The sequence below is a fragment of the Salvelinus fontinalis genome, chromosome 1, assembly GCF_029448725.1.
Source record: "Salvelinus fontinalis isolate EN_2023a chromosome 1, ASM2944872v1, whole genome shotgun sequence".
NCBI lineage: Eukaryota > Metazoa > Chordata > Actinopteri > Salmoniformes > Salmonidae > Salvelinus > Salvelinus fontinalis.
The window spans coordinates 35894622-35916775 of NC_074665.1; the positions used below are offsets into that span (position 1 = coordinate 35894622).

The 22154-nt window shown below is 40.9% G+C and overlaps 1 protein-coding gene across 1 annotated transcript in view; it reads right to left on the bottom strand.

Annotated features, from left to right (window-relative positions):
* LOC129853821 (tyrosine-protein phosphatase non-receptor type 13-like) overlaps positions 1–22154 on the bottom strand; it is a 129679-nt gene that overhangs the window by 40923 nt on the left and 66602 nt on the right. The window contains exons 24-28 of the mRNA XM_055920242.1: positions 15254–15318; positions 14677–14838; positions 10281–10773; positions 9961–10085; positions 5654–5739 (exon numbers count right to left, since the gene is read on the bottom strand). Of these exons, the coding sequence (XP_055776217.1) occupies positions 5654–5739; positions 9961–10085; positions 10281–10773; positions 14677–14838; positions 15254–15318 (931 nt within the window). The remainder of the gene's footprint in view (positions 1–5653; positions 5740–9960; positions 10086–10280; positions 10774–14676; positions 14839–15253; positions 15319–22154) is intronic.

The window sequence follows — 22154 nt, forward strand, 5'->3', positions numbered from 1 at the left end:
AGTAGAGGTTGGTTGGGGTCACGGCGATCCAGACAGCTGGCCGGGTAGCTGGCTATCGGTAGCAAGATAACATAGGATGGAGGTCTGTTTTTATTTATTTTTATTATTATAATTTTTTTCCCCCACCTCGTTCGTATCCGTCGGTAGATTAGTGGGGTTCCGTGTGGTAGAGGGGATCGATCCAATTGGCAAAATAGATAGATAGATAAGTCCCAAGAAAAAAAAGAAAAAATTGTCCGGTATATTTATTTAGATAGCAGCCGATAAGACAGCTAATAATTAGCAGATGGGTATTCAGAAACGTCGCAATGGAAAAGCCTGTTGAAACCACCTCGGACAATTACGTCGGCAGACCAGTCGTGATGGATCGGCGGGGCTCCGTTTCGGCAATAAAGGGTCCAGTCCAATTGGCAAAAGAGGTACTGTAGCCCAAGAATTCGCAGGTAGACCTCTTCGGCTAGCCGGCAGATGGGCCTAGCTCGAGGCTAACTCAAGGCTAACTGGTGCTTGTTTCGGGACAGAGGTATTAGCCAGTAGTAGCCACTTGGTTGCAGCTAGCTAGCGACGATGATCCGGTGTAATTGTCCAGAGCTTGCGTCAGGAATCCGGTGATGTGGTAGAGAAAAAGCAGTCCTATATTCTCTGGGTTGATATCGCGCCTGCAGACTGGCATGTATTGGCCCGAGCTGAAGCTGGCTGGTGTCCGAGTTAAGGGTGAAGACCGCAGCAGTGGCTAACTGACTACTAGCTAGTAGCTAGTTATCTGGCTAGCTTCTGATTGGGGTTACGGTTCTAAAGTATAAAAAAAATAGCAGATCCGTACCACATTGGGTGAGGCGGGTTGCGGGAATGTATATTCAATTCCAAGATGGAAAGTGAAATTAAAATATATACGAAATGTATACAAAAAATACGAGGACTATTTACGCGGGACAAGACGGGACAAGACAAACACACGTCCGACTGCTACGCCATCTTGGAAAGAACTGCATGTCTGCATGTCATTTAAAGCGGGACCAAATACGGTCTAGAAAAGCTGCTATTATATCTGATATCAAACGAGATGGTAATTTTACATGAAGTAAAATTATGTGCCTTGCTTCAGCTCTTTAAAATTGTTTTTCTAGTACTGTAAGAAGTGTTCTGGCTTTAGATTTGAATAGTATAGAAGTAAGATCAATACTTCATACCCACTGTTTGTGTCTGAAATGCTGGTAAAATGGTCAAAATGTCTGTTGTTTGTAAAAGTTGAGATGAAAAGTAGTTGATGCGGTTACTAAAACAGAGGTCACTCTTGATTTCTGTTCTGATTTTAGATTTGAAAAGCAGAAAAGTAGACTGAGATGTCATACCCTCCAAGTTTGTGTCGAAGTTGTTGGGAAATGGTCAAAGTAGCTGATTTGTATCAAAAGTCATAATGTTTACTCATCGTCTCAGGCTTAGAATGTCTTAATCCAGTGCTATGAGATATTTCTGATAATAAATTCAACTGTGGAAAGTTAGCTGAAATTAACTGTCCAGTGTAATATTCTGTTAGCCCACCACAAACTTGTATCTCAAACAGACTGTCCAACATAGAACGTGGGGAATGGTCAGGGCAATCTATAAAACACTAATGTAATTTTGTTTGTTATTTTGTGATGACATAAAAAAATGTATAAAGGAAATATTGTAACTTAAAAGTATACCCACTACATGTATAAAGTTTCCTTACTGTGCTTTGAGCATGTATTATAAAAAATTATGAAAGTGTTTTTGTTCAGAGTGGGATGTGTTTGATTAGCTATAAGACCTAATTGACTACACACTTTGCAAAGTGTGTAGTCACCGCCCCTGAGTGAGATGAGAAAGTGTGTCAGCCTTTCCAACAAACTGTATAAATGATGGTAAATGCAAGTATATGGTTACTGTAAGTGACAGTAATTTCTGAATGTACCAATGCTGTCATTCTGCTAGGGACCTGTCTTCAGCATATTAAGTCAATAACCGATGCAATGTGTGTATGTTTATCCTGTGTTCCCATTTAATTAGCTAGTAAATAAATAATTAACTTCTTTGGGGCAGGGGGCAGTATTTTCACGTCTGGATAAAAAGCGTGCCCAGAGTAAACTGCCTGCTACTCAGCCATAAAAGCTAGAATATGCATATTATTAGTAGATTTGGATAGAAAACACTCAGAAGTTTCTAAAACTGTTTGAATGACGTCTGTGAGTATAACAGAACTCATATGTCAGAAAAAAAACCTGAGAAAAAATCCCACCAGGAAGTTGGAAATCTGAGGTTGGTCGTTTTTCAACTCATTCCCTATTGAAGATACAGTGGGATATTGGTCATGTTGCACTTCCTAAGGCTTCCACTAGATGTCAACAGTCTTTATAACCTTGTCTGATGCTTCTACTGTGAAGTGGGGAATGAGAGGGGATTGAGTAAGGTCTACCATGAGCTGAATATGCGCTGACAATGCGCGTTCATGTGAGAGCGAGCTCTGTTCCATCGCACTTCTGAAGACAAAGGAATTCTTCGGTTGGAACGTCATTGAAGAATTATGTTAAAAACATCCTAAAGATTGATTCAATACTTTGTTTGTCATGTTTCTACGGACTGTAATATAACTTTTTTAACTTTTCGTCCCTACTTTCGGCTGGACTTGCACGCACGTCGTGAGTTTGGAAAGTGTACTGAACGCTAGAACAACAAGGAGGAATTTGGACATAAATGATGGACATTATCGAACAAAACAAACATTTATTGTGGAACTGGGATTCCTGGGAGTACATTCTGATGAAGATCATCAAAGGTAAGTGAATGTTTATAATGTTATTTCTGACTTCTGTTGACTGCACAATATGGCGGACATCTTTATGTCTTGATTGGGCTCTGAGCGCCGACCTCAGATTATTGCATGGTTTGCTTTTTCCGTAAAGCTTTTTTGAAATCTGACACAGCGGTTGCATTAAGGAGAAGTGCATCTAAAGTTCCATGCATAACACTTGTATTTTCATCAACATTTATAATGAGTATTTCTGTAAATTGATGTGGCTTTCTGCAAAATCACCGGATGTTTTGGAACTACTGAACGTAACGCGCAAATGTAAACTCAGAGTTTTGGATATAAATAGGAACTTTACCGAACAAAACACACATGTATTGTGTAACATGAAGTCCTATGAGTGTCACCTGATGAAGATCATCAAAGGTTAGTGATTAATTTGCTCTATATTTCAGCTTTTTGTGAATCCTCTCTTTGGCTAGAAAAATGGCTGTGTTATTCTGTGAATAGGCACACACCTAACATAATCGTTTGGTTTGCTTTCGTCGTAAAGCCTTTTTGAAATCGAACACTGGGGCTGGATTTACAACAAGTGTATCTTTAAAATGGTGTAAAATACATGTATGTATCTTTTAGGAATTTTAATTATGGGATATCTGTTGTTTTGAATTTGGCGTTCTGCAGTTTCACTGGCTGTTGACGAGGTGGGACGCTAACGTCCCACGTACCCTAGAGAGGTTAAACCAATTTGTGTAGTACTGAATCATAAGCAATGCTCAGATTTTTGCAGATGCAAGGAGGTTACGACTGTTCAGAATGATGATATGATACGAGGTTATGATTAATAAGTTAACTGTTTATAGATGTGATAGCTAAAGACATTTTAGAGTTTAATTCGAGAGATGGTAACTCTTTAAAGTACTGCTTTCGTGGTGCCCCAGATCCTAATGAGTTAATTGTTACACTAATTTAAATCAGGTAACAATTAAACATAGTTAGTTATTTAGATAAATAAGTCTTCAGATTGATGTTAAAGTCAAGTCACGACACTCTTAAATGGTAGAAGATAATTGTGTTCTTATTCCAGATTTAAATAGCAGAGAAGTACATCAAGATGTCATACCTTTTAAGTTTTTGTCTAAAGTACTGGGAAAGTGGTCAAAATATCAGTTGTTTCTAAAAGTTGAAAGAAAATGGAGTTGATGCAGTTACTAAAACAGCTGTATTGTTTTGATTTTATATTTGAAAAGCAGAGAAGTAGACAAAGATTTCATACACTCTTAAGTTTTGTTTTAAATTATGGGAAAGTGGTCAAAGTAGCTGATTTGTGTCAAAAGTCACAATGCTTAGAATGTGCTCACCCAGTGCTATAATTAGACATTTCTGAAAGGTCTTTGACAGTTAATTAAACAGTAGGAAGTTAGCTAATGAAAGTAGTTGATGTGGTTACTAAAACAGCTCTACCTCTTGATAGGTAATAGATAATTCTGTTCTGATTCCAGATTTAAATAGCAGAGAAGACTCAGATTTCATACATTTGAAGTATTTCTCTAAGTTGTTGGGAAAGTGGTCAAAGTAGCTGATTTGCATCAAAAGTTACACTGTTTAAAGTGAATAGAATGTTAAAAGTCATAGCTTCGGCATGGGAGTTTTTAACAATGGGAGGTTTACAATGTTCAATAAATCCCATTAAAAAGTAGATGAAGTTTAATACAATTTAGTAGTAAAAAGGTCAATCGAATGCAGACCATGGGAGATAGAAGGACACTGGCTTGGCGCACATTTAACACATCTGGTCTAACAAAGTGGATATTTGTCAAATCTGTCATGATTGATGTATTGTAACAGGCCCACAATGTGGTTACTAAAATACAATTTAGATATATTTGGCAGCATAGCATTTAGAAATTGTCCCTTTTAAGGTTTAGAAAAAGTGACTGCCAAATGCTAACTCCCATTCGTATAAGCAAGAAGCATAGCTAGCACACAGAAATCAGTTATGGTAGTCAAAGTAGTTTTTAACTGTTATGTAGTTGATTGATGACGATGGGGTTGAAATCCATACAAGCATTATACTCAGATTTTTACTTCAACTTAGTTTGAAATACACAAATAAACAATAGCCTAAATGTAGGCTAATTTTGCTGAGAAATTTGGGGTGGAGATGCAGGTGGGAAAACAGGGCAGTCTTTGTATTTCATGCTAACTTGGCTGAGCTCCTATGTCAAGCACCGGGAAATGAACTCCAACATCTCAGAAGAGGTAAGGTATTTTCATTGAGCCAGTCACTTGTAATTAACTGGATGGCTATAGAGATTAGCCCTCAATCATTACGAGTAGCGCAGTACAGAAAAATGTATTGGATGTGTATGACAGGTCCCTGAAGTGCAAAAAGCATGAATGCTCTGACTTTTGGGGAGGCAGTAAATGCTGTATGGCCACTGCAGTTCGGATAGACCATGAAGAGCTTTTAAGAGTCAAGTCAACTTATATTCAACTAGAACATTCTATTGTGATATGGTTATATCATCATAGGAAACATGAGTTTGTGTTTTATTAGTGACACTTTGCTCCCTCCTTGTGGTCAAAGTAAGTCTACACTAGTCAGTAACGTGGAGTAACAGTGTGTGGTCTGGCACTACAGATGTACACAGGGTACTCTGAGAACAACAACTGAAACATGACTTTAATATTAATACACAGAGCTTACAGGGCAGTTAACTCATCAAGGATCATCTATTTTGCGTCTGAAACTGATAATTCAAGTAAAGTGAACTTAGCTTTAAGAACCAAAATCGTACAGGCCCAAATGTGCGATTGTTATTGAGACAGATGGAGCAGAGGAAGAGAAGAGAAGAAAGAGGAGGATCAAATTAGTCTTACCTGTCAGAAGCGTCATACAGCAAGTTAGTCACACTCTTGCTAGACAGACAGCAAGCCGGATGAGAGGGTGTACTGTTACAGCTCTCCTACACAAAACACACACACACACACACACACACACACACACACACACACACACACACACACACACACACACACACACACACACACACACACACACACACACACACACACACACACACACACACACACACACACACACACAGAGAGAGAACAAGAGAGAAAGAGAGTGAGGTGACAGGTGGCTCTTAAGATACACTGCAATGTTACAGTGGTGTGTGTGTGTATATGTGTGTAGGGCTCTAAAGCGCAACCATTTTGTTGCATACAGGAAATATTGACTTTTTCCACATTTTGTTGTGTAACAGACTGAATTTAAAATGTATTAAATTGAGATGTGTCACTGGTCTACACAATACCCCATTACGACAAAGTAAAAACATGTTTTTAGAAATGTTTGCAAATGTATTGAAAATGAAGTACTGAAATATCTAATTTACAGAAGTAGAAAAGTATTCACACATGTTAGAATCACCTTTGGCAGTGATTACAGCTGTGTCTTTCTGGGTAAGTCTCTAAGAGCTTTGCACACCTGGAAAATAACAATATATGTGACCGACCGGCTCAAATCAGTCTTATGTAGCAACATTTGAAATTGTATTTTTTAAATTTTTATTTTTTTAAACATTGGATAAAAGTAGAGACTCGGAGCTAGAAAATGGTATATCATACACTACAGTTGAAGAGCAAAGGGGAAGTTATTTTGCTTTGAAGGTTAATAAACTCACTTTTGAGAAAATGGCCTTGAATATTTTTGACGCAGACTCGGTCTCAACCTTTAAGTCTTTATTGAAGACTCATCGCTTCAATAGGTCCTATGATTGAGTGGTCTGGCCCAGGAGTGTGAAGGTGAACGGAAAGGCACTAGAGCAACGAACCGCCCTTGCTGTCTCTGCCTGGCAGGTTCCCCTCTCTCCACAGGGATTCTCTACCTCTAACCCTATTACAGGGGCTGAGTCAATGGCTTACTGGTGCTCTTCCTTGCCGTCCCTAGGAGGGGTGCGTCACTTGAGTGGGTTGAGTCACTGACATGGTCTTCCTGTCTGGGTTTGCCCCCTCCTGTCTCAGCCTCCAGTATTTATGCTGCAGTAGTTTATGTGTCGGGGGGGTGGGTCAGTCTGTTATATCTGGAGTATTTCTTCTGTCTTATCCGGTGTCCTGTGTGAATTCAAGTATGCTCTCTCTAATTCTCTCTTTCTTTCTTTCTTTCTTTCTTTCTCTCTCTCGGAGAACCTGAGCCCTAGGACCATGCCTCAGGACTACCTGGCATGATGACTCCTTGCTGTCCCCAGTCCACCTGGCCGTGCTGCTGCTCCAGTTTCAACTGTTCTGCCTGCGGCTATGGAACCCTGACCTGTTCACCGGACGTGCTACCTGTCCCAGACCTGCTGTTTTCAACACTCTAGAGACAGCAGGAGCAGTAAAGATACTCTCAATGATCGGCTATGAAAAGCCAACTGACATTTACTACTGAGGTGCTGACCTGTTGCACCCTCGACAACTACTTTGATCATTATTATTTGACCATGGTGGTCATTTATGAAAATTTTAACATCTCGGCTATGTTCTGTTATAATCTTCACCCGGCACAGCCAGAAGAGGACTGGCCACCCCTCATAGCCTGGTTCCTCTCTAGGTTTCTTCCTAGGTCTTGGCCTTTCTAGGGAGTTTTTCCTAGCCACCGTGCTTCTACACCTGCATTGCTTGCTGTTTGGGGTTTAGGCTGGGTTTCTGTACAGCACTTTGAGATATCAGCTGATGTAAGAAGGGCTATATAAATAAATATGATTTGATTTGATCTGTGCTGTCAGAATGTCTGTTCATAAATTCAGAGCGTTTCGCTCTCGGAGCGTTCAAGCGGACACTGGGCGCTCTGGCTGAAAAGTAGGGTTGATCCGAGCGTTCTGACCTCAAAACGGCAGTCAGGCACCCAAGCTAACTGGCTAACATTGGCTAGCTTGCTAGCTACTTCCAGATACATAATGAGAGAAAACCCCACTCGGACTATTTGACTCTCCCTAGCAGAGCTGGTTAGGCTGTTTTCATGTTATCCAGAGCGTTGGTGACTGTAACTGTGCTGCTGGCAACAATTTAATTATGTTTTTCTGCCGACGTTTACTGACACGGCCATATTCAACAGGTGTTGAGCGTTCGTAAAATCATCAGTTATTCTGAGCTCTGGCATACACTAGCTAACATAAGGCTATAACTAGTCAAACAAATGGCTCTGCGATACGAATAATAAGATCATACACGTAACATTAGCTAGCGAGCCAGCCATCTAACGTTAGCTAGCTAACTGTACATTTTAACTTAGAATGAAACCACTTTGTCAAAATTTGAAACGTGTAATATCTGAAAATGTAGCTAGCTAGACTATCTTATTCATGATCAAATGAATGCGTCTCCTGTCGGATGCCATGGTTGCCCTTAGTTTGAAGATGTAATCCGGAGACAGGTGTTTTCTCCATCTCCTTAGCTATCATACTTGAATTCCACTGATTTCAAAACTCGGTCCTCCAGAAAGTGGAGAGCATACACGTAACGTTAGCTAGCGAGCCAGTACACTTTAACTTGACATTAGGCTGATGCAGTTTTAATATGCAATACATTTCAAGAAAGGATTACCTAAACATACTGACCAGTTCAAATAGACAGAAGCGTGCTATCTGGCAGACCAATCCGAACTCATCTCTCGGCATGTCCAGTCCCCTCATTATCTCTGCCAATCATGGCTAGCGGGAAGGTTGCTGACTTTTTCATTGGCTAAACCTACTAGGCTTGTAATTTAACAATTGTATTCGTATTTACAGATGTCATACAAGTTTGTTATTCAGGCACATGAAAGTTCACATGTTCGAGAACGCATCTCTGCCAAAAACGCATTTTGATAAATCAATAAAAAGTTTACGTTCAAACAACTCTCCTGTGAAGGAGTGACCCGCGACATACACCTAGTTTCCTGAAAAGGGTCACATATGTGCATTACTCTTTTAAAAATTCTTCAAGCTCTCAAGTTGGTCGTTGATCATTGCTAGACAGCCATTTTCAAGTTTTGCTATATATTTTCAAGACGATTCAAGTCAAAACTGAAACTAGGCCACTCAGGAACATTCAATGTCGTCTTGGTAAGCAACTCCAGTGTATATTTGGCTTTGTGTTTTAGGTTATTGTCCTGCTGAAAGATGAATTTGTCTCCCAGTGTCAGTTGGAAGCAGACTGATCCATATATTCTTCTAGGATTTTGCTCGTGCTAAGCTCTATTCCATTTATTTTTTATCCTAAACTCCTGAGTCCTTACTGATGACAAGCATACACATAACATGCAGTAGTGGAAAAACTACCAAACTGTCATACTTGCTTGAGTAAAAGTAAAGATACCTTAATACAAAATGACTCAAGTAAAAGTCCCCCAGTAAAATACTATTTGAGTAAAAGCATTTACAATAAGCATCGCTGTACTGCTGTTTCCAAGTGCCCTAGAGAACAAAGTGAGTGCAGATTTGTGACCGTGGTGGTTGTACCATTACTACATTGAAAACCGCTTGTCTCTAGCCCAAACTGTTCAGAATTTGTGACCCATATAATCTACGTTGCAGCTGGATGCATCTCAATTGGCGGGCCACATTTTACATTCTTAAACCATCTCGTTTTAAAACTACTTGTGGGCTGTTAACACCTTGTTCAGTCATGTTACCTCAATAGGTGGCTAGCTAACCACCTGCCAACTTTACCAGTATATCCAAACATTTTGGGGCACAGAAATAATGGAAATGAGAGATCAATGATCATAGCAATTAATGAATGACATATTTGCATGTTGTCACTCAGAACGTCACTGACATTCTTAAAGAGACAGTGTACAACTTTCAATGTAATGCATCTCAATAGGAAACAGTGCTTTTTACACAATGTAGAAACCTAATATTCCACAAATTACTTTGTAATTTCAATGACAGGTATTTGTATCAAGATTTTAGCTTTTATAATAAACAAATGTCTTTACAGGGTAACATATTTGTTTCTAGGGCACAACATCTGCTTGAAAACTACAATAACTAGAATTAATATAGGCCCAATAAAGACTGTCTCAATCAACAAGAAATTGTATTTTCTGGTGCTCCTAAATTTTATGTGGTACTCCTAACTTTCTAAAGTTGGGAGCACCAGTGCCACAATTTATGTTATTTTATTTAGAGCACTGTGAATGTGTGTGTGTGTGTTACCTGTCCAGCCATGCCCCCTGTCAGGGCCTGCAGGCGGTGTGCGGGATGATGGGGAGGAGAGAGGGGTGGGGGAGAAAGTGGGGTAATATCCTCCTCTACATAGGGTACTGGATCTGAAGTCAACTCTGGAATCAAACACACAGGCAAAAATACATACATACAGTATAAACTCAATTATTTAAGTACATTTTGTTTAGGTTTGATGACTGCAGATTGGAATATATACTTAGCTAAAAATAGCTAAAAATATAACTTTTTTTAAGTATGAAACCCCCCCAATAAACATTAATTTGGGATTAACTGGCCCTCTTAGATCTCACCAGGGGGAAGGTCCTCCTGCTGGACATCAGGTAAGGAGCAGGCAGCAGGGTTAGAGACAAGCTCCGCTTTATCCCCCATATGGGCTTCAGGGCAGGCGGTCACATGTGATACAGGACAGGAGGCCATATTTGATCGAGAACAGGAGGCCATATTTGACCCAGTGCTGATAGCCATGTTGACTCCTTGGCAGGTCATCATATTTGACCCAGGACAAGGGGACATATTTGATCCAGGACAGGAGGCCATATTTGATCCAAGACAGGAGGCCATATTGGATCCTGATCCAGGACAGGAGGCCATATTTGATCCAGGGCAGGCGGCAATGTTGTCTCTATGGCAAGAGGCCATATAGAAGGAACCATCAGTGCAGGGTGCTGTATTGACCCGGGGTATGATGTCTCTACAGATGATGAGCTGGACGTTTCCCTTTACCTTACGAAGGATATCCACCACCTTACTGTGGCCCAGACCTGATACTATTATCCCATTCACCTAAAACACATTGGAATACAACAATGACACATACAATGAGCTCCAAAAGTATTGGGACAGTGATACATTTTTGTTGTTTTGGCTCAATACTCCAGCACTTTGGATTTGAAATGATACAATGACTATGAGGATAAAGTACAGACTATCAGCTTTAATTTGAGGGTATTTTCATCCATATTGGGTGAACAGTTTAGAAATTATAGCACTTTTTTGCATAGTCCCCCTATTTTAAAGTATTAATCAACATGTACTGATCACATCTTTACTAATGCTGCAGAAATGTTCTTGAAAGCAGTATACAGATCCATTGGATGTAGTGACCACAATATAGTAGCCATATACAGGAAAACCAAAGTTCCAAAGGCTGGGCCTAGTACAGTGTATAAGAGGTCATTCAATAAGTTTTGAAGTGATTCCGAGGTTGTTGATGTAAAGAATATTTGTTGGTCTGTGGTGTGTAATGAGGAGCAAACAGACGGTGCACTTGACATATTTATGAAATTGCTTATCCCAGTTACTAAAAAGCATGCACCCATTAAGAAACTGTTAAATCCCGAGGATTGATGAAAAGTTGAAAAAGTACATGGTTGAGAGGGATGAGGCAAAAGGAATGGCAAAGAAGTCTGGCTTCACAACCGATTTGCAAATGTACTGCAAATTGAGAAATCATGTGACTACACTGAATAAAAATAAGAAACTACACTATGAAACAAAGATAAATGACAAAGAATGACAGTAAAAGGCTTTGGAGGAGCACCTTCAAGGATATTTTGGGGAAAAAGGCAAATTCAGCTCCATCATTCATTGAATCAGATGGCTCATTCAATTCAAAACCAATTCATATTGACAACTACTTTAATTATATTTCAATGGCAAGTTTTTCAAACTTAGGCATGAAATGCCAGCAACAAAAGCTGACACTACACATCCACGTACATGTACAGTACAAGTCAAAAGTTTGGACACACCTACTCATTCCAGGGTTTTTCTTTATTCTTACTATTTTCTACATTGTAGAATAATTGTGAAGACATCGACACTATAAAATAACACATATGGAATAATGTAGTAACCAAAAAAGTGTTAAACAAATCAAAATATATTTTATATTCTTCATAGTGGCCACCCTTTTCCTTGATGACAGCTTTGCACACTCTTGGCCTTATTTGGTAAAAGACCAAGTCCATAGTCTGGTAAGAACAGCTCAAATAAGCGAAGAGAAATGACAGTCCATCATTACTTTGAGACATGAAGGTCAGTCAATCCGGATAATTACAAGTACTTTGAAAGTTTCTTCAAAGGCTGTCGCAAAAACCATCGAGCACAATCATGAAACTGGCTCTCACGAGGACCACCACAGGAAAGGAAGACCCAGAGTTACTTCTGCTGCAGAGGATACGTTCATCAGAGTTACCAGCATCAGAAATTGCAGCCCAAATAAATGCGTCACAGAGTTCAAGTAACAGACACATCTCAACATCAACTGTTCAGAGGAGACTGCGTGAAATGGTCTTCATGGTCGAATTGCTGCAAAGAAACCACTACTAAAGGACATCAATAAGAAGAAAATACTTACTTGGGCCAAGAAACACGAGCAATAGACATTAGACCGGTGGAAATCTGTCCTTTGGTCTGATGAGTGCAAATTGGAGATTTTTGGTTCCAACTGCCATGTCTTTGTGAGACGCAGAGTAGGTGAACGGATGATCTCCGCATGTGTGGTTCCCACGGTGAAGCATGGAGGAGGTGTGATGGTGGCACACTTAAAAAGCATGGCTACCACAGCATTCTGCAGCGATACACGATCCCATCTGGTTTGTGCTTAGTGGGAGTTTCATTTGTACAACAGGACAACGACCCAACACACCTCCAGGCTGTGTAAGGGCTATTTGACCAAGAAGGAGAGTGATGGAGTGCTGCATCAGATGACCTGGACTCCACAATCACCTGACCTCAACCCAATTGAGATGGTTTGGGATGAGTTGGACCGCAGAATGAAGGTAAAGCAGCCAACAAGTGCCAAGCATATGTGAGAACTCTTTCAAGACTGTTGGAAAAGCAATCCAGGTGAAGCTGGTTGTGAGAATGCCAAGAGTGTGCAAAGCTGTCATCAAGGCAAAGGGTGGCTACATTGAAGAATCTAAAATCTCAAATATACTGAGTTGTTTAACACTTTTTTAGTTACATGATTCCATATGTGTTATTTCATAGTTTTGATTTCTTCACTATTATTCTACAATGTAGAAAATAGTAAAAATAAAGAAAAACCTTTGAATGAGTAGGTGTGTCCAAACTTTTGACTGTTACTGTATATTTGACCAAATTATTAAAGACAAGAATTGTAATTTTGAATTCTGTAAAGTGAGTGTGGAAGAGGTGAAACAATGATTGTTGTCTATCAACAATGACAAGCCACCTGGGTCTGACAACTTGGATGGAAAATTACTGAGGATAATAGTGGACTATATTACCACTCCTATTTGCCATATCTTCAATTCAAGACTACTAGAATGTGTGTGCCCTCAGACCTGGAGGGAAGCAAAAGTCATTCCGCTACCCAAGAATAGTAAAGCCCCCTTTACAGGCTCAAATACCCGACCAATCAGCCTGTTACCAAACCTTAGTAAGGTTTTGGAAAAAATTGTATTTGACCAGATACAATGCTATTTTACAGACTCCCTCATGGAGACTCCCTCATGTTTCTGACCGTTTGAGCAGACACATGCACATTTGTGGCCTGCTGGAGGTCATTTTGCAGGGCTCTGGCAGTGCTCCTCCTTGCACAAAGGCGGAGGTAGCGGTCCTGCTGCTGGGTTGTTGCCCTCCTACGGCCTCCTCCACGTCTCCTGATGTACTGGCCTGTCTCCTGGTAGCGCCTCCATGCTCTGGACACTACGCTGACAGACACAGCAAACCTTCTTGCCACAGCTCGCATTGATGTGCCATCCTGGATGAGCTGCACTACCTGAGCCACTTGTGTGGGTTGTAGACTCCGTCTCATGCTACCACTAGAGTGAAAGCACCACCAGCATTGAAAAGTGACCAAAACATCAGCCAGGAAGCATAGGAACTGAGAAGTGGTCTGTGGTCATCACCTGCAGAACCACTCTTTTATTGGGGGTGTCTTGCTAATTGCCTATAATTTCCACCTTTTGTCTATTCCATTTGCACAACAGCATGTGAAATTTATTGTCAATCAGTGTTGCTTCCTAAGTGGACAGTTTGATTTCACAGAAGTGTGATTGACTTGGAGTTACATTGTGTTGTTTAAGTGTTCCCTTTATTTTTTTGAGCAGTGTATTTTCTTTTTGGGGGGGGGTATGATATCTATGTCTCTGTAACTTTCTCACTCATCATTATTCACGATTCATTCAGGATTATCTGTAATCATGGTAGCATCCACATTAATGTAGAAGTGTTCATTTACAATAAAAGTAAATCGAAAATGACACAATACACTATTTACCATGAATTACTATTGGGCACAAAACAATTTGAAACACAAGCTAAACAAACAGCAAATGCATCCAACAAATTGTAGAGTCACAAGCTTGATGTAGTCATTGCGTGCTTTGAATGAGACCAAATACTTAACTTTTGACTATTTTTATACATATATAGTAAGTGAATTTGTCCCAATACTTTTGGTCCTCTAAAATTGAGGGACTACGTACAAAAAGAGCTGTAATTTCTAAACAGTTCACCCAAAATGCACTTTAACCTCATAGTCATTGTATCATTTAAAATCCAAAGTGCTGGAGTACAGAGCCAAAACAAAAACAAAATGTCACTGTCCCAATACTTTTGGAGCTCACTGTATTTAGTACAAATATATTAAAAGTAATGTTAGGACTCATAATCAGTCATTGATAAGTGTGTGTGTGTGTACGTGCTTGCGCGTACCTCGAGCAGTATGTCTCCCACTCTGAGCCGCCCGTCTTGCTGGGCCACGCCTCCAGTGCAGATCTTCTTCACTCTAAGCACGCTCCCATTGCATCCTCCAATCAGAGCAAAGCCCAGCCACCCTCCCTCTGGCTTACAGACATCTATCTGCAAGATACAGCTCTGATAGAGGGAAAGTGGGACGTTACAAATCCACTCATAGGGGTCAATTCTAACTTCCACTTAAAGACACATTTGCATTAAGTCTCCCATTGATATCAATGCATGATTAAGTGAAAATTCAGTTTAGAAAGTTAGGAATTTCCCCATTCCTCTTGTACCAAGACAGTAAAAATATAAGTGCATTAAGCAATTCTCTGCCAAGAGGCTGAAGTGAGCAGTGTTTGAGCAGTAAAATATGAATGCATGAATCAGGTGAGAATGCCCACACAGCCCCCCCAGAGCCGAGAGCACAGATGACTCTAGCTTCAACCTGTGTCATCACTGAGAGAAAGAGAGAGGAAGAGAGAGCAATAGAAAGAGGGAGATAATGAGAGCGAGAAATAAAAAGAGATAGGTAGACAGCGATCTTACTTACATCTTGATCTGAGGTGACAAAAAGACGTGATCTGAATTTCCCAGTGGTCTCGGTCACGGCTTTAGCTGCAGAACAAACACAGAGAGACGGAACAAAATGAGACAGAGAGCTTAAAAAACATATCTCTGCAAGAACATCAAAGTTTGCTATGTTATGTAAGTCCTATGGTCAACGCAAAGGCCAGTATGGCAGGTAAGGTAATTGATAGCTACTGTTCCTCAATCCTGCTCAACGTAACCAAATCTACTGAGAGGCAAAAACTATTTGCAAAGTATTAGGAACAGCCATCATTGATCAAATCAAATCAAACTTTATTTGTCACATGCACCCAATACAACAGGTGTAGGTAGACCTTAACGTGAAATGCTTACTTACAAGCCCTTAACCAACAACGCAGTTTAACAAGGCTGTATACAGCGGGTACCGGTACCGAGTCAATGTGCGGGGGGGTACAGGTTTGTCAAGGCAATTTGTACATGCAGGTAGGGGTAAAGTGACTATGCATAGATAATAAACAGCAAGTAGCAGCAGTGTTAAAACAAATGGGGGGTGGGGGGGAAAAACAGACTATGACTTGGGTTACTGGAGTCTTTGACAATTTCTCGGGCTTTCCTCTGACACCGCCTAGAATATAGATCCTGGATGGCAGGAAGCTTGGCACCAATGATGTGCTGGGCTGTTTGCACTACCCTCTGTAGCGCCTTACGGTCAGATGCCGAGCAGTTTCTATACCAGGCGGTGATGCAACCGGTCAGGATGCTCTGGATGGTGCAGCTGTAGAACTTTTTGAGGATCTGGGGACCCATGCAAAATCTTTTCAGTCTCCTGGGGGGGAAAGATGTTGTCGTGCCCTCTTCACAACTGTCTTGGTGTGTTTGGATGATGATATTTCGTTGGTGATGTGGACAACAAGGAACTTGAAACTCTTGACCTGCTCCACTTCAGCACAAGTGGATGTTAATGGGGGCCTGTTCGGCCTGCCTTTTCATGTAGTCCACAATCAGCTCCTTTGTCTTGCTCACATTGAGGGAGAGGTTGTTGTCCTGGCATCACACTGCCAGGTCTCTGACCTCCTTCCTATAGGCTGTCTCATCATTGTCGGTAATCAAGCCTACCACTGTTGTGTCGTCAGCAAACTTAATGATGGTGTTGGAGTCGTGTTTGGCCATGCAGTTGTGGGTAAACAGGGAGTAGGAGGGAACTAAGCACAGACCCAAGTGTTGTTGCCTACCCTTACCACCTGGGGCCGACCCGTCAGGAAGTCCAGGATCCAGTTGCAAGAGGGAGCTGTTTAGTCTAAGGGTCCTTAGCTTAGTGATGAGCTTTGTGGGCACTATGGTGTCGAACACTAAGCTTTAGTTAATGAACAGCATTCTCACATAGGTGTTCCTTTTGTCCAGGTAGGAAAGGGCAGTGTGGAGTGCGATTGAGATTGCATCTGTGGATCTGTTGGAGCAGTATGCGAATCGGAGGGGAGGTTACCCGGGATGCTGCTGTTGATGTGAGCCATGACCAGCCTTTCAAAGCACTTTATGGCTACCGACGTGAGTGCTACGGGGCGGTAATTATTTAGGCAGGTAACATTTGCTTCCTTTGGCACACAACCTTTGATGGTCTCCCTGAAACATGTAGTTATTACAGACTCGGTCAGGCAGAGGTTGAAATATCAGTAAAGTCACTCGCCAGTTGGTCCGCGCATGCTTTGAGTACACGTCCTGGAAATCCGTCTGGCCCCGTAACTTTGTGAATGTTCACCTGTTTAAAGGTCTTGCTCACATCGGCTACCGAGAGCATTATCACACAGTCGTCCGGAACAGCTGGTGCTCTCATGCATGCTTCAGTGTTGGTTGACTCAAAGTGGGCATAAAAGGCCTTTAGCTGATCTGGTAGGCTTGTGTCACTGGGCAGCTCACGGCTGGGTTTCCCTTTGTAGTCCGTAATAGTTTTCAAGCCCTGCCACATCCGACGAGCGTCAGAGCCGGTGTAGTAGGATACAATCTTAATCCTGTATTGATGCTTTGCCTGTTTGATGGTTCGTCTGAGGGCGTAGCGGGATTTTTTATAAGCGTCCGAATTAGTCTCCCGCTCCTGGAAAACGGCAGCTCTAGCCTTTATCTTGATGCGGATGTTGCCTGTAATCCATGGCTTCTGGTTAGGATATGTACGTACGGTCACTGTGGAGACGACGTCGTCGATGCACTTATTGATGAAGCCGATCACTGAGGTGGTATACTCCTCAATGCCATTGGATGAATCCTGGAACAAAGTCCAGTCTGTGCTAGCAAAACAGTCCTGTAGCGTAGCCTCCGCGTCATCTGACTACTTCCGTATTGAGCGAGTCACTGGTCAGATTTTCCAAATGGAGGGCGAGGGAGAGCTTTGCATGCGTCTCTATGTGTGGAGTAAAGGTGGTCGAGAGTTTTTTCCTCTGGTTGCACATGTGACATGCTGGTAGAAATTAGGTAAAAATGATTTAAGTTTCCTCGGCCACTCAAGATTAATATTATCTTGTTTTCTTATACAGCTGGTTGAGTGCGGTCTTAGTGCCAGCATCGATTTGTGGTGGTAAATAGATGGCTACGAATAATATACGTAAATGAGAACTCTCATGGTAGATTTTATGGTCTACAGTTTATCATAAGGTACTCTTCCTCAGGCGAGCAATATTTCGAGACTTCTTTAATATTAGACATCGCACACCAGCTGTTATTGACAAATAGACACCCCCCCGCCCCTTGTCTTATTCATAAGCAAAGGTACCATAACCAATGCAGACTTATAATGAAACAAGATTAATATAACACATACATTGTATCAATGCCTGTTTGACCTTGAAACTAGTTATATACCTCCAGTCACAAAACAAAGCCTAATTTCTGTTCACTTCAACAATATTCAGTGCATTCGGAACGTATTCAGACTCCACAACTTTATCAACATTGACACATTACAGCCTTATTCTAAAATGGATAAAATGGTTTTATTCCCTCATCAATCTACACACAATACCCCATAATGACGAAGCAAAAACAGGTTTTTACAGGTTTTTGCAAATGTATTCAAAATAAAATACTGAAATATCACTGTTTAAGTATTCAGACCCTTTACTCAGTACTTTGTTGAAACACCTTTGGCAGCTATTACAGCCTTGAGTCTTCTTGTGTATGACGCTACAAGCTTGGCACACCTGTATTTGGGGAGTTTCTCCAATTCTTCTCTGCAGATCCTCTCAAGCTCTGTCAGTTTGGATGGGGAGCGTCGCTGAACAACTATTTTCAGGTCTCTCCAGAGATGTTCGATCGGGTTCAATTCCGGGCTCTGGCTGGGCCACTCAGGGACATTCAGAGACTTGTCCCGAAGCCACTCCTGCATTGTCTTGGCTGTGTACTTTGTGTCATAGTTCTGTTGGAATGTGAACCTTTGCCCTAGTTTGAGGTCCTGAGCGCTCCGGAGCAGGTTTTCATTAAGGATCTCTCTGTACTTTGCCCCGTTCATCTTTCCCTCAATCCTGACTAGTCTCCCAGTCCCTACCGTTGAAAAACATCCCCACAGCCACCACCATGCTTCACCGTAGATATGGTGCCAGTTCTGCTCCAGACATGACGCTTGTCATTCAGGCCAAAGAGTTCAATATTGGTTTCATCAGACCAGAGATTCTTGTTTCTCATGGTCTGAGAGTCCTTTTGACAATTCTTTCGACATTTCCAAAAGTAGCTAACGTCACGTTAGCAAGCTATCTTTATTACCATTTTTTAAATATATTTGGACAGTACTTGATTAGACAGTAATTGGTTAGTTAGTGATACTTTGTCGAGTGGTGACAGAGCTCCAGCAGTCGGATTCAGTGTCCAGATAGCTAATCAATAAATGTGCTGTCAAAACTCTGCTCATAAAATTTGATAGGTTTCTAATTAAGCAGCACTGCTGCTAGCTAGACTGGGTAGTCCCTCACGTTAATTAGTTATCTTAAAAGCTGCACTGACAGATAATGTTGAGTCAACATGTTTAAATGTAAGTTAGTCGAATCTGTCTTAATGTGAGGTCAATAACATCATCATGGGCTAACAAAATGTGCTATAGTAATAGCAAGCCAACAAAGTTTTACCTCCGGTTCTCCTTCTCATCTTTACACTTTCTCCCTCAGAGAATGAACAGTCGCCCGCAGGTGCCGAAATATACTTTTTTGGGATGAATCAAAAATGACTTTGGAAAACCACTTTGTCTCTGCCTGCTAAAGAGACATCGTACACAAAAATGCTGGTTTGAGGCAGCACTAAAAAGGCAGAGCCAGGCCAGGGCTCTAGTTTGGAGTATTCATTGCCATGTGTAATACAGTATAGCCTAGCTTGTTTTACACCATCCCAGCAGGGCAAAAGAATCGGGCTGAGGCAAAATCATTCGGGCGGCTAAAGCCACGAAAGCCCGGGTCTGGTGATGTCAATGGCTGTAACGTAACAAAATGTGGAAAAAGTCAACGGGTCTGAATACTTTCCGAATGCACTGTAGTCAGAACAGGACAAAAACTCACATTGACCTCTATCCTCTGTGGCCATTTTGGTGTGTAGGTCTCCTCTCGGACAGAAAGACACACTTTTTTTCTGTGGGTATTGCGTATACTCACTTCTTAATTCCTACTGATGCATATGAAAGTAGTGTAGTGGTGGTATACAATTTATGTAGTACAATAAAGAAATCATGCATAAAGTAGCCTACACAATCGCAAAGCACGTGAAATACATTCACATGTGCGCTGCACATAGCCTAGTTTCAGCGGAATGTCATCTGCAGGCAGGAAGAGTTTTCAGTTCTAAACTGGTTTTGGCATTGAGCAGCTCACAGAAGAATCGGTAGCCGGTAGGGTAGGAAAGACATTTCAACTTATGATATCTACCAGTAAATGCTAACTAAGGCAACAATGTGTATGCAAACCAGGTATTGAAACATTTTAGTTCGAAGTGTTATTTGTGATGTGCAATTGTCATGTTGCGTTGTTTGCATCAGGGGCGTAGACATGGATGGGCCTGGGTGGACACAGGCCCACCCAATCAGATTAAAGTGGTTTAAGCATGATGTTAAAAGGATAAGCAGTCCGTAAACTCGGACATAATAAGCCAGTATGTCCCAATCATAAAAAATAAAAATAAAAACAATTAAGCATTTCCCAATCAAAATGTAAAACTACTACTTCCCATTGCAAAAAACATTTCACGTTCAGCACATAAAGTAACCGGTGACCTAAAGTTTTAGGTGGAATTGACAGTTTTAACTACTTTGCAGACATTAAACAGACAAAAATATCAAATTCCCAGTTTATGCTACAAAACCAACTTCATAAGAGGTTTTAAAAATAGGTTCTATTTCACTCAACATTCCATGACGTACACGAAGACATTGTTGGCAGAATAGATGGATTCAGTGCAATGCATGATTAATATAATTCAACAATACATTTCTTGGTAGTCCAAAACATATTGCTACCAGGTTGTAAATCATTGCTGGCCTGGTACATTGTTTGCTGTCTCCATTGGGAATGCACTGTTTTCAGTTTCAATGACTCAACATTCTGGGCAAAAACGGACAAATGTAACTAAGGCTGGGAATGTCAATAAAATCAAATTAGCAAGGGCAATGATCACGTCAGCCATCATTTGTCAGTGCAATTTTGACAGCCAACTAGCTGAAAACGTTTAAGTTTTTAATGTTCCTTCATTGGATTTTAGATAATCTTCCTCTGGCTAGCATTAGTTCTTGATTGTGAGTGAGTGCCTACCTTTTCATGGACTGTAAAGTTCCAAAATGTAAGAGGACTCCTGTGGCATTTACAAAAGTGCAGAAATCCATTCAGGGGTGTTTCGTGGCTTTTGGTGAATGTGTTCTAATGATCCAAAGTCGCGCTGTAAACACAGTCCAGTTCAAGAGACCAATTAGTGAAACAAATATCAGAATTGGGCTGCCTGTGTAAATGCAGCCCAGGAGTCAAAAATCACCTGCTGGGCAAAACATGTCTGAGGTGTGCACAGATTATTTGGACAATGTTGTGTGTAGTCGTTTTTATTAACAGGAAGAATTTTAACTGTTTAATTATGGGGTCTTTAGTAAACAAAAGTGTCACAATACATTGGGCATATTTCTCAATCAGGGCATTTAAAGCAGAGCAGAGATCTGCCAAACCTGTTCTGATATCACAAAGAGGATTTGTCCTGACCCTTTGGTGTCCTCCAGCACAGGTCGTCTCCAATGAAGACTGACGCCAAAAAAAGTCTGCAGGCTGTACAGTTTCAATTATGGTCTTATTCAAAGTTGACTTAATATCTATCAATGTGCTCAATTTTACTAAAAGGTCAATGGTACTCGAGACTAGGGCTGTGGCAGTCCCGAAATTGTCAGCCGGTGTTTGTCAACCAAATAACTACCGGTCTCACGGTAATTGACCGTTAATTAACAAACACATTTAGCATCACCTGGCTTCAAAACATAGCCTACAAGCCACTGATGTAGACCTTTGGAACATCTACATTTTAAAAAGTCTAATAAATCCATGTAATATAGCCTACACCTTCACAATAAATCCCTTATTTATTTTAGACAGGTCTAAAGAAGCACGATATGAAGAAAATGAAGTCTATTTCAGAAGAACTGAATAGCATACTCTGAATTGTCCTTATGTTAGGTCCTGATCTGGCTATGCCATATGGCTGTGGGCTATACTCAATTAGCAGACGAGATTTGCTTAGAATTCCGTGGCATTATTTTATTGTATTTCATAGTATGAAGAATACAACTGAACAAAGCTGAATAAAATAGAAAGGATATTTTCTCCACAGAATTGCCGCATATGCGGCTATTCTGGGTAGAGCGGTTAACAAAAAAAAAACAGGTACTCCTATGCGCTTCATTTAGA